This window comes from Salvelinus alpinus, chromosome 15, assembly GCF_045679555.1.
Source record: "Salvelinus alpinus chromosome 15, SLU_Salpinus.1, whole genome shotgun sequence".
Lineage (NCBI taxonomy): Eukaryota > Metazoa > Chordata > Actinopteri > Salmoniformes > Salmonidae > Salvelinus > Salvelinus alpinus.
The window spans coordinates 3,296,200-3,308,702 of NC_092100.1; the positions used below are offsets into that span (position 1 = coordinate 3,296,200).

The window sequence follows — 12,503 nt, forward strand, 5'->3', positions numbered from 1 at the left end:
TGGACGGGCGCTCTATAGGCCGGTTCACCCACAATACCATCCCCATCAACGTACTTGTGTCAAGGACCCACAGCGAGACGATTCAATTTATGCTCATTAAGTCTCCTCAGGTTCCTGTGTTATTGGGATTCTCTTGGCTTCAGCGTCACAATCCCCTTTATTGACTGGCCTGCTGGTGCCATCATGAGCTGGAGCCTGTTCTGTCATGCTCATTGCTCGAAGTCAGCGCAGCCTGCCTCAGGACGTCTTCCTGGGGGCTCGGAAGTTGCCCTGGACCTCTCTGCCATTCCCGCGGAATATCAGGACCTCCGGTAGGTTTCAGTAAGGACCGCTGCACCGACCCTTCTCCCAGGCACCACTCCGACCCGGGAATGACTGTACTCTCTGTCAGGTCCAGAGACCAAGGCTATGGAGACCTACATTGAGGACTCCCTAGTTGCAGGGTTCATCCATCCTTCTGCCTCCCCCACCGGCGCAAGGTTCTTCTTCGTGGAGAAGAAGGACAAAACGATGCATCAACTACCGGGTCCTCAATGACATCACGGTGAAGAACCGCTACCCGCTACCACTCATCTCCACGGCCTTCGAGCCGCTCCAGGGGACCACCGTGTTTTCCAAACTGGACCTACGGAATGCCTGCCACCTGGTGCGGATATGGGAAGGGGATGAGTGGAAGACTGCCTTCAACATGGCCAGCGGTCACTACGAATATCTGGTCATGCCATTTGGCCTTACCAAAGCCTCAGCTGTGTTCCAGGCTCTGGTGATGTTCTCCGTGACATGTTGAACCGGTTCATCTTCGTCTACCTCGACGAAATCCTCGTCTTCTCCCGCTCCGCCCAAGAACACGTGCTCCACGTCCGACAGGTTCTCCAATGCCTTCTGGAGAACCAGCTTTTTGTGAAAGCAGAGAAGTGCGAATTCCATCACTCCACCATCCCCTTCCTGGGTTACATCATCGCTGCAGGGAGTGTACAGATGGATCCCGGTAAGGTGAGAGCAGTGGTGGATTGGCCCTAGCCTACGTCCAGGGTGCAGCTGCAACGCTTCCTGGGCTTCGCCAACTTTTATCACAGCTTTTTATGGGGTTACAGCACCCTGCACTCACCTCTCCCAAGGTTCCATTCACATGGTCCCCAGCTGCTGACCGGGCGTTCCGGGATCTCAAAAACCGTTTCACCACAGCTCCCATCTTGGTTCATCCTGACCCGTCCCGCCAGTTCGTGGTGGAGGCCTATGCTTCGGATGTCGGAGTGGGGGCTGTCCTGTCCCAGCGTTCTGACCTGGACCTCAAGTTACATCCCTGCGCCTTCTTCTCCCAATGCCTCAACGCCATGGAGAGGAACTACGATGTGGGGAATCGTAAGCGTCTCGCGGTGAAGATTGTGTGGACCAACTACAAGAACCTGGAATATCTCCGCACCGCCAAGCGTCTCATTTCCAGTCAAGCTAGGTGGGATTGCTTTTTACCCGGTTCAAATCCCTCTCATACCGACCGGGATCCAAGAACGTCAAGCCAGATGCGCTGTCATGCTACAACCCCGGAACCCGAGACCATCCTTCCCACCTCGCGCCTGGCGACGGCACTCAGCTGGGGAATAGGGAATCCTGGGGCCCAGATAACCGGTTGTTTGTTCCTGACACGGTCCGCTCCTCGGTCATGGAGTGGGCCCACTCCTCCAGGCTTGCCTGCCACCCGGGCTCCGGTCGGACCCTGGCCTTTCTGCGACAACTCTTTTGGTGGCCTACCATGGTGCGTGATGTCTCCCTATTCGTCGTCGCATGCACGATCTGTGAGCAGAACAAGACTCCTCAGCAAGCTCCGGCTGGTCTCCTTCAACCTCTGCCTGTCCCTCATCGTCCCTGGTCTCACATATCCCTGGACATTGTCACGGGTCTCCCCCCGTCTGATGGCAACATCGCCATCCTGACAGTAGTGGACCAGTTTTCCAAAGCCGCCCACTTCCTTCCTCTCCCCAAGCTACCCTCTGCCTAGAGACGGCCCAGCTCATTGTGCAGCACGTCCAGATCCATGGACTACCAGTGGACTTGGTCTCCGTCCGGGGTCCTCAGTTCTTGTCCCGGTTCTGGAAGGCGTTCTGCACACTCATTGGGTCGTCAGCCAGCCTGTCTTCCTGGTTTCACCCCCAGTCCAATGGGCAGTCAGAGCGAGCCAACCAAGACCTGGAGACAACTCTTCGCTGCCTGGTCTCCGCCAACCCAACCGCCTGGAGCCAGGTGGGTCGAATATGCCCACAACACCCTTCCTTGCTCTGCCACGGATCTCTCGCCCTTTGAGTGTTCCCTGGGTTATCAGCCCCCGCCCTTCCCTGAGCAAGAGAAAGAGGTCGGCATACCTTCGGCCCAGATGTTCGTCTGCAGCTGTCGTCGTACCTGGAAGAGAGCCCGGTCAGCCCTTCTCAAGACCACCTCCAGGTATCGACGACAAGAGGACCGCCACTGGACCCCGGCTCCCCGGTATCGTCTCGGGCAGAAGGTATGGCTTTCCACCTGGGATCTGCACCTCCGGGTGGAGTCCTGCAAACTTTCCCCCCGGTTTATCAGCCCCCATCTCCAAGGTCATTAGCCACTCTACTGTTCATCTTCTGTTGCCCCGTACCCTCCGTATACATCCCACTTTTCATGTGTCTAGAATCAAACCATTTCTCACAACCCTTTGTCTCCTGTTTCTGATCTGGATTACTGACCTCTGCCTGCCCTTGACCTGTCGTTTTGCCTGACCCCTGTTCTAGTAATAAACTTTTGTTACTTCGACATTGTCTGCTTCTGGGTCTTCCCTAAAACGTGATAGACACTACACATTCAACTATATCTGACCAAATTATGAAAGACAAGCACTGTAATTTAGAATTCCGTAAAGTGAGTGTGGAAGAGGTAATTTTTGTTGTTGTTGTCGATCAAGAATGTCAAGCCACCTGGGTCTGAAAACTTCGATGGATAATAGAGGATAATGTTGCCACTCCTATTTTCCATATCTTCAATTTAAGCCTACTAGAAAGTATGTGCCCTCAGGCCTGGAGGGAAGCAAAAGTCATTCCCCCACCCAAGAATAATATAGCCCCCTTTACTGGCTCAAATAGCCAACCAATCAGTCTGTTACCAACCCTTAGTAAACTTTTGGAAAAAATTGTGTTTGACCAGACACAATGCTATTTTACAGTAAACAAATTGACAACAGACTTTGAGCACACTCGTAGGTAAGGACATTCAACAAGCACAGCACTTACACAAATGACTGATGCTTGGATGAGATAAATGTATGCTAAAAAGATTCTGGGGGCTGTTTTGTTAGACTTCAGTGCGGCTTTTGACATTATCGATCATAGTCTGCTGCTCAAAAAACGTATGTGTTATGGCTTTACACCCTCTGCTATATTGTGGATAAAGAGTTACCCGTAACAGAACACAGAGGTTGTTCTATAAAGGAAGCCTGTCCAACATAATCCAGGTAGAATCAGGAATTCCCCAGGGCAGCTGTCTAGGCCCCTTACTTTTTTCAATATTTACTAACGACATGCCGCTGGCTTTGAGTGAAGCCAGTGTGTATATGTATACAGATTACTCAACACTATACACGTCAGCTACTACAGCGACTGAAGTGACTGCAACACTTAACAAAGAGCTGCAGTTAGTTTCAGAATTGGTGTCAAGGAATAAATTTGTATTAAATATTTCAAAAACTAAAAACATTGTATTTGGGACAAATCATTCATTAAACCCTAAACCTCATCTAAATGTTGTAATTAATAATGTGGAAATTGAGCAAGTTGAGGTGACTAAACTGCTTGGAGTGACACTAGATTGTAAACTGTCATGGTTAAAACATACAACAGTAGCTATGTCACGATCGTCGTAATGTGGAAGAGAGGAGGACCAAGGCGCAGCGTGAAGTGAATATTTCTTAACAGCACTATCAACAAGGCAGGTCCTACAGACCCTAGTTTTGTCGCACCTGGACTACTGTTCAGTTGTGTGGTCAGGTGCCACAAAGAGGTACTTAGGAAAATTACAATTGGCTCAGAACAGGGCAGCACGGCTGATCCGTAGATGTACACGGAGTGCTAGCATTAATAATATGCATGTCAATCTCTCCTTGCTGAAAGTGGAGGAGATATTGACTTCATCACTACTTGTTTTTGTGAGAAGTATTGACATGTTGAATGCACCAAGCTGTCTGTTTAAACTACTGGCACACAGCTCAGACACCCATCCATACCCTACAAGACATGCCACCAGAGGTCTGTTTAAACTACTGGCACACAGCTCAGACACCCATCCATACCCCACAAGACATGCCACCAGAGGTCTGTTTAAACTACTAGCACACAGCTCAGACACCCATCCATACCCTACAAGACATGCCACCAGAGGTCTCTTCACAGTCCCCAAGTCCAGAACAGACTATGGGAGGTGCACAGTACTACATAGAGCCATGACTACATGGAACTCTATTCCACATCAGGTAACTCATTCCAGCAGTAAAATTAGATAAAAAAACGGATAAAAATACACCTTACCAGTATTTGATACACTGCCGATTTTGCAGGTTTTCCTACTTGCAAAGCATGTACAGGTCTGTAATTTTTTATCATAGGTACACTTCAACTGTGAGAGACGGAATCTAAAACAAAAATCCAGAAAATCACATTTGTATGATTTTTAAGTAATTAATTTGCATTTTATTGCATGACATAAGTATTTGATACATCAGAAAAGCAGAACTTCATATTTGGTACAGAAACCTTTGTTTGCAATTACAGAGATCATACGTTTCCTGTAGTTCTTGACCAGGTTTGCACACACTGCAGCAGGGATTTTGGCCCAGTCCTCCATACAGACCTTCTCCAGATCCTTCAGGTTTCGGGGCTGTTGCTGGGCAATACGGACTTTCAGCTCCCTCCAAAGATTTTCTATTGGGTTCAGGTCTGGAGACTGGCTAGGCCACTCCAGGACCTTGAGATGCTTCTTACGGAGACACTCCTTAGTTGCCCTGGCTGTGTGTTTCGGGTCGTTGTCATGCTGGAAGACCCAGCCACGACCCATCTTCAATGCTCTTACTGAGGGAAGGAGGTTGTTGGCCAAGATCTTGCGATACATGGCCCCATCCATCATCCCCTCAATACGGTGCAGTCGTCCCCTTTGCAGAAAAGCATCCCCAAAGAATGATGTTTCCACCTCCATGCTTCACGGTTGGGATGGTGTTCTTGGGGTTGTACTCATCCTTCTTCTTCCTCCAAACACGGCGAGTGGAGTTTAGACCAAAAAGCTCTATTTTTGTCTCATCAGACCACATGACCTTCTCCCATTCCTCCTCTGGATCATCCAGATGGTCATTGGCAAACTTCAGACGGGCCTGGACATGCGCTGGCTTGAGCAGGGGGACCTTGCGTGCGCTGCAGGATTTTAATCCATGACGGCGTAGTGTGTTACTAATGGTTTTCTTTGAGACTGTGGTCCCAGCTCTCTTCAGGTCATTGACCAGGTCCTGCCGTGTAGTTCTGGGCTGATCCCTCACCTTCCTCATGATCATTGATGCCCCACGAGGTGAGATCTTGCATGGAGCCCCAGACCGAGGGTGATTGACCGTCATCTTGAACTTCTTCCATTTTCTAATAATTGTGCCAACAGTTGTTGCCTTCTCACCAAGCTGCTTGCCTATTGTCCTGTAGCCCATCCCAGCCTTGTGCAGGTCTACAATTGTATCCCTGATGTCCTTACACAGCTCTCTGGTCTTGGCCATTGTGGAGAGGTTGGAGTCTGTTTGATTGAGTGTGTGGACAGATGTCTTTTATACAGGTAACAAGTTCAAACAGGTGCAGTTAATACAGGTAATGAGTGGAGAACAGGAGGGCTTCTTAAAGAAAAACTAACAGGTCTGTGAGAGCCGGAATTCTTACTGGTTGGTAGGTGATCAAATACTTATGTCATGCAACCTTGTAAACTGGCCGGTGAGTATTTAATAACTCTACTACACACCTATTTTCCATTACAGATAATCCTCCTCTGCAGCTTTGAGCGAGAAGAGGTTGATTGTGAGAATGTTTGGGAAAGAATTGATTGGCAGGATTTGAAATGGACTAAATCATTTAGTTACATATGTCCGATTGAGCTTGATGTAGATCGATGTCATTGCAGTGTAAATGGAGAAAGACACAGAGGTAGTAGTACTGGAAAACACTCTCACACACACGCTCACACACACACACTCACACACACTCTCACACACACGCTCACACACACTCTCACACACACGCTCACACACACACACTCACACACACTCTCACACACACGCTCACACACACACACTCACACACACTCTCACACACACTCTCACACACACTCTCTCACACACACTCACACACACAGAGGTAGTAGTACTGGAAAAAATGTCCTTCAATAAGGAAATCCAAGTCAGATCTTCCTGCAGTGGCTTGTGGGGGATAAGTATAAGAGTGACCTTTGACTCACTGTGTCTTTCCTCCAAACAGTAGACCAGTGGCCTCTTCGTAGTATACAACTTGGTAGTATACAGCTATCAGTATTCACACACACTCTCGCACACACTCTCGCACTCACACACACACGCACACTCGCACTCACACACGCACGCACGCACGCACTCTCGCACTCTCGCACTCTCACACAAACACGCACACTCACACTGACACTCACACGCACGCACGCACACACACACACACACACACACACACACACACACACACACACACACACACACACACACACACACACACACACACACACACGCACGCACGCACGCACGCACGCACACACGCACACTGACACTGACACACACACACTCACACAAACACTCACAAACACTCTCACACACACACACACCTGATAAAGATCTCGGAGGCCTCTTACACAACCTCTGTCCTCTACTATACAGTCAGGGAACAAAGTGTGATTTCAGTAATATTCACACCAATCTCAACTGGTAACACAATTGATGTGTTAAAACACTCATTGCCCAACCCATTGCTGTGTACCAGCTCCTACAATGACTAGCTGGACTTTCAGGTTGCTATGCTGGTACAAAGTTCGCTAAGTTCTTCATACAATCATTGATACAATCAGTTAATATTTGAATGTAAAGGATAATAGCTTAAGGGTTATGCTGTATCGCTTACTGTCACTTTTGCACAAAACAAATCAAATCAAATCAATTGTATTGGTCACATACACATGTCATGCAGACACTATTCCCCCTGGCTCGTCATACTGCCCACTGCTGGGAACAGACACTATTCCCCCTGGCCTGTCATACTGCCCCTGCTGGGAACAGACACTATTCCCCCTGGCTTGTCATACTGCCCCCTGCTGGGAACAGACACTATTCCCCCTGGCCTGTCATACTGCCCCCTGCTGGGAACAGACACTATTCCCCCTGGCCTGTCATACTGCCCCCTGCTGGGAACAGACACTATTCCCCCTGGCCCGTCATACTGCCCCCTGCTGGGAACAGACACTATTCCCCCTGGCCTGTCATACTGCCCCCTGCTGGGAACAGACACTATTCCCCCTGGCCTGTCATACTGCCCCCTGCTGGGAACAGACACTATTCCCCCTGGCCCGTCATACTGCCCCCTGCTGGGAACAGACACTATTCCCCCTGGCCTGTCATACTGCCCCCTGCTGGGAACAGACACTATTCCCCCTGGCCTGTCATACTGCCCCCTGCTGGGAACAGACACTATTCCCCCTGGCCTGTCATACTGCCCCCTGCTGGGAACAGACACTATTCCCCCTGGCCTGTCATACTGCCTCCTGCTGGGAACAGACACTATTCCCCCTGGCCTGTCATACTGCCCCCTGCTGGGAACAGACACTATTCCCCCTGGCCTGTCATACTGCCCCCTGCTGGGAACAGACACTATTCCCCCTGGCCCGTCATACTGCCTCCTGCTGGGAACAGACACTATTCCCCCTGGCCCGTCATACTGCCTCCTGCTGGGAACAGACACTATTCCCCCTGGCCTGTCATACTGCCCCCTGCTGGGAACAGACACTATTCCCCCTGGCCCGTCATACTGCCTCCTGCTGGGAACAGACACTATTCCCCCTGGCCTGTCATACTGCCTCCTGCTGGGAACAGACACTATTCCCCCTGGCCTGTCATACTGCCTCCTGCTGGGAACAGACACTATTCCCCCTGGCCCGTCATACTGCCTCCTGCTGGGAACAGACACTATTCCCCCTGGCTTGTCATACTGCCCCCTGCTGGGAACAGACATTATTCCCCCTGGCCCGTCATACTGCCTCCTGCTGGGAACAGACACTATTCCCCCTGGCCCGTCATACTGCCTCCTGCTGGGAACAGACACTATTCCCCCTGGCCCGTCATACTGCCTCCTGCTGGGAACAGACACTATTCCCCCTGGCCTGTCATACTGCCTCCTGCTGGGAACAGACACTATTCCCCCTGGCCTGTCATACTGCCCCCTGCTGGGAACAGACACTATTCCCCCTGGCCCGTCATACTGCCTCCTGCTGGGAACAGACACTATTCCCCCTGGCCCGTCATACTGCCTCCTGCTGGGAACAGACACTATTCCCCCTGGCCTGTCATACTGCCTCCTGCTGGGAACAGACACTATTCCCCCTGGCCTGTCATACTGCCCCCTGCTGGGAACAGACACTATTCCCCCTGGCCCGTCATACTGCCTCCTGCTGGGAACAGACACTATTCCCCCTGGCTTGTCATACTGCCTCCTGCTGGGAACAGACATTATTTTCCCTGGCCCGTCATACTGCCTCCTGCTGGGAACAGACACTATTCCCCCTGGCCCGTCATACTGCCTCCTGCTGGGAACAGACACTATTCCCCCTGGCCCGTCATACTGCCTCCTGCTGGGAACAGACACTATTCCCCCTGGCCTGTCATACTGCCCCCTGCTGGGAACAGACACTATTCCCCCTGGCCCGTCATACTGCCCCCTGCTGGGAACAGACACTATTCCCCCTGGCCCGTCATACTGCCTCCTGCTGGGAACAGACACTATTCCCCCTGGCCCGTCATACTGCCTCCTGCTGGGAACAGACACTATTCCCCCTGGCCCGTCATACTGCCTCCTGCTGGGAACAGACACTATTCCCCCTGGCCTGTCATACTGCCCCCTGCTGGGAACAGACACTATTCCCCCTGGCCCGTCATACTGCCCCCTGCTGGGAACAGACACTATTCCCCCTGGCCTGTCATACTGCCCCCTGCTGGGAACAGACACTATTCCCCCTGGCCTGTCATACTGCCTCCTGCTGGGAACAGTAGCTATAAAAAGTAGATTTCATGACTAGAAAAGACAGTAGAGGGCGAGGTGTTTATTAATTGAAATTTACTGTAAAAAAAATGTTAGCAACACCTCTGCCTTTTGTGGGATGCGCGGGGGATATGGTCACTAGTGTAACCAGGAGGAGAGGCCTCATTTAACATTTCATTTCTTAACTGACTTGCCTAGTTAAATAAAGGTTATATAAAAAAATCAATAAAACTTTTCAGTAAGGCCAATCACATCAAAGGTTATGATCAGTGTAGTTCATTGACTATGAATAGCTTGGAAGCGAAGGATCTAAATTTAAGTAGTACTATTTTGATATGTGAGGTATATCACAGTCTCTTTTTAAAAAAAGAAGACAGGAATGGAGGTCTTTATTCCAGTGAGATTGCTAAGGCGAACACCGCCATGTTTACATTTTCCAGACCTAGATCGAGGCACAGACACTGTCTCAATGGGGAAAACTAGGCTGACTACACTGACTGTGCTGGCGGCAGACTCCACTAAGCTGGCAGGGTATCTAACAGTCTGCTGCCTGGCCTGCACCCTATCTCATTGTGGAGCTAGGGGAGTTAGAGCCCTGTCTATGTTAGTAGATAAGATGAGAGTACCCCTCCAGCTAGGATGGAGTCCGTCACTCCTCAGCAGGCCAGGCTTGGTCCTGTTTGTGGGTGAGTCACAGAATGAGAGCCAATTATCTACAAATTCTATCTTTTGGGAAAGGGAGAAAACTGTATTTAACCAGCGATTTAGTTGTGAGACTCTGCTGTAGAGCTCGTCACTCCCCCTAACTGGGAGGCAGAGACAATTACTCGATGCCGACACATCTTTCTAGCTGATTTACACGCTGAAGCTATGTTGTGCTTGGTGACCTCTGACTGTTTCATCCTAACATCGTTGGTGCCGACGTGGATAACAATATCTCTATACTCTCTACACTCACCAGATTTAGCTTTAGCCAGCACCATCTTTAGATTAGCCTTAACGTCGGTAGCCCCGCCCCCTGGTAAACAGTGTATGATCGCTGGGTGATTCGCTTTAAGTCTAATACTGCGGGTAATGGAGTCGCCAATGACTAGGGTTTTCAATTTGTCAGAGCTAATGGTGGGAGCCTTCGGCGTCTCAGACCCCGTAACGGGAGGAGTAGAGACAAGAGAAGACTCGGCCTCAGACTCCGACTCGCTACATAATGGGGAGAACCGGTTGAAAGTTTCTGTCGGCTGAATGAGCGACACCGGTTGAGCATTCCAACAGCATTTCCCTCCAGAAGCCATGAGAAAGTTGTCCGGCTGCGGGGACTGTGCCAGGGGATTTATACTAACGTTACTATCTGTACTTACTGGTGGCACAGACGCTGTTTCTTCCTTTCCTACACTGAAGTTACCCTTTTCTAACGATTACGTCTGAAGGTGGGCTTGCAGCACAGCCATCCTCACCGGAAATCGTTCTCCTCTATATTATGAGTACAGCGACTGCAATTAGAAGGCATCATGTTAATGTTACTACTTAGCTTCGGCTGGTGGAAGTCCTGACGAACGACGTCCAGATAAAACGTCCGAGGTGAAAAAGTTGAATGAAAAAGGTTGAGCGAGGACAAAACTAAGACATTGGTAAATTTGGTAAATGCAAAGTTTTTGATTAAATGGTTATTAAAAGTAAAACAAGTTTGGCAGGTAGCAGAGTAGCAACAAACAGCACAGAGACAACCCAGATGTGTTACGTTTCCATTTTGTTTTTGCTTGTTTTACCGGAGGAGCTGTTTAATCTCAGTCAATACTACAGAGTTCTCCTGTCCTCTGAGGGCCTCCGCGTTGCTGCACTGGTCCTGCTGTTGGACCCCGTTGGGGGGGGGGCTGCAGCTTCTCCCTAGGAGTCTCTACAGTCTGTTCTCTGTCTGTAGCATCCTCTTGATGACAGACAACTCCTTTACCATCTCCTCCTTTACCTGCCCTAGCTCTCTCCTCATGCTGGTCTTCACCTCAAGAGCTGTGGTAAGGCTCTCTCCTCATGGTGACCTTTACCTCCTCAAGAGCTGTGGTAAGGCTCTCTCCTCATGGTGACCTTGACCTCCTCCAGAGCTGTGGTAAGACTCTCTCCTCATGGTGACCTTTACCTCCTCAAGAGCTGTGGTAAGGCTCTCTCCTCATGGTGACCTTTACCTCCTCAAGAGCTGTGGTAAGACTCTCTCCTCATGGTGACCTTTACCTCCTCAAGAGCTGTGGTAAGACTCTCGCCTCACGGTGACCTTTACCTCCTCCAGAGCTGTGGTAAGACTCTCTCCTCATGGTGACCTTTACCTCCTCAAGAGCTGTGGTAAGACTCTCGCCTCACGGTGACCTTTACCTCCTCCAGAGCTGTGGTAAGGCTCTCTCCTCATGGTGACCTTTACCTCCTCAAGAGCTGTGGTAGGGCTCTCTCCTCATGGTGACCTTTACCTCCTCAAGAGCTGTGGTAAGGCTCTCTCCTCATGGTGACCTTTACCTCCTCAAGAGCTGTGGTAAGGCTCTCTCCTCATGGTGACCTTTACCTCCTCAAGAGCTGTGGTAAGACTCTCTCCTCATGGTGACCTTTACCTCCTCAAGAGCTGTGGTAAGACTCTCGCCTCACGGTGACCTTTACCTCCTCCAGAGCTGTGGTAAGACTCTCTCCTCATGGTGACCTTTACCTCCTCAAGAGCTGTGGTAAGACTCTCGCCTCACGGTGACCTTTACCTCCTCCAGAGCTGTGGTAAGGCTCTCTCCTCATGGTGACCTTTACCTCCTCAAGAGCTGTGGTAGGGCTCTCTCCTCATGGTGACCTTTACCTCCTCAAGAGCTGTGGTAAGGCTCTCTCCTCATGGTGACCTTTACCTACTCAAGAGCTGTGGTAAGACTCTCTCCTCACGGTGACCTTTACCTCCTCAAGAGCTGTGGTCAGGCTCTCTCCTCATGGTGACCTTTACCTCCTCAAGAGCTGTGGTAAGGCTCTCTCCTCATGGTGACCTTTACCTCCTCAAGAGCTGTGGTAAGACTCTCTCCTCATGGTGACCTTTACCTCCTCAAGAGCTGTGGTAAGGCTCTCTCCTCACAGTGACCTTTACCTCCTCCAGAGCTGTGGTAAGACTCTCTCCTCATGGTGACCTTTACCTCCTCAAGAGCTGTGGTAGGGCTCTCTCCTCATGGTGACCTTTACCTCCTCAAGAGCTGTGGT

General features: G+C 50.4%; 1 protein-coding gene across 1 annotated transcript; it reads right to left on the minus strand.

The window, feature by feature from the left end:
* Window positions 1-7,286: 7,286 nt before the first annotated feature.
* LOC139540508 (collagen alpha-2(V) chain-like) lies at window positions 7,287-11,599 on the minus strand. The gene is made up of 2 exons (XM_071344393.1): window positions 11,554-11,599; window positions 7,287-9,310 (listed from the first exon to the last, which is right to left on the minus strand). Exons 1-2 carry the CDS (start codon window positions 11,597-11,599, stop codon window positions 7,287-7,289), a joined length of 2,070 nt encoding a protein of 689 aa, XP_071200494.1.
* Window positions 11,600-12,503: the final 904 nt, after the last annotated feature.

Coding starts and splice junctions, on each gene's coding strand:
- LOC139540508 (XM_071344393.1), bottom strand. CDS start 11,599: ATGAGGAGAGAGTCTTACCACAGCTCTGGAGGAGGTAAAGGTCACC. Junction 9,311..11,553: donor TGGAGGAGGTAAAGGTCACC/GTGAGGCGAGAG, acceptor TACTTTTTATAG/CTACTGTTCCCAGCAGGAGG.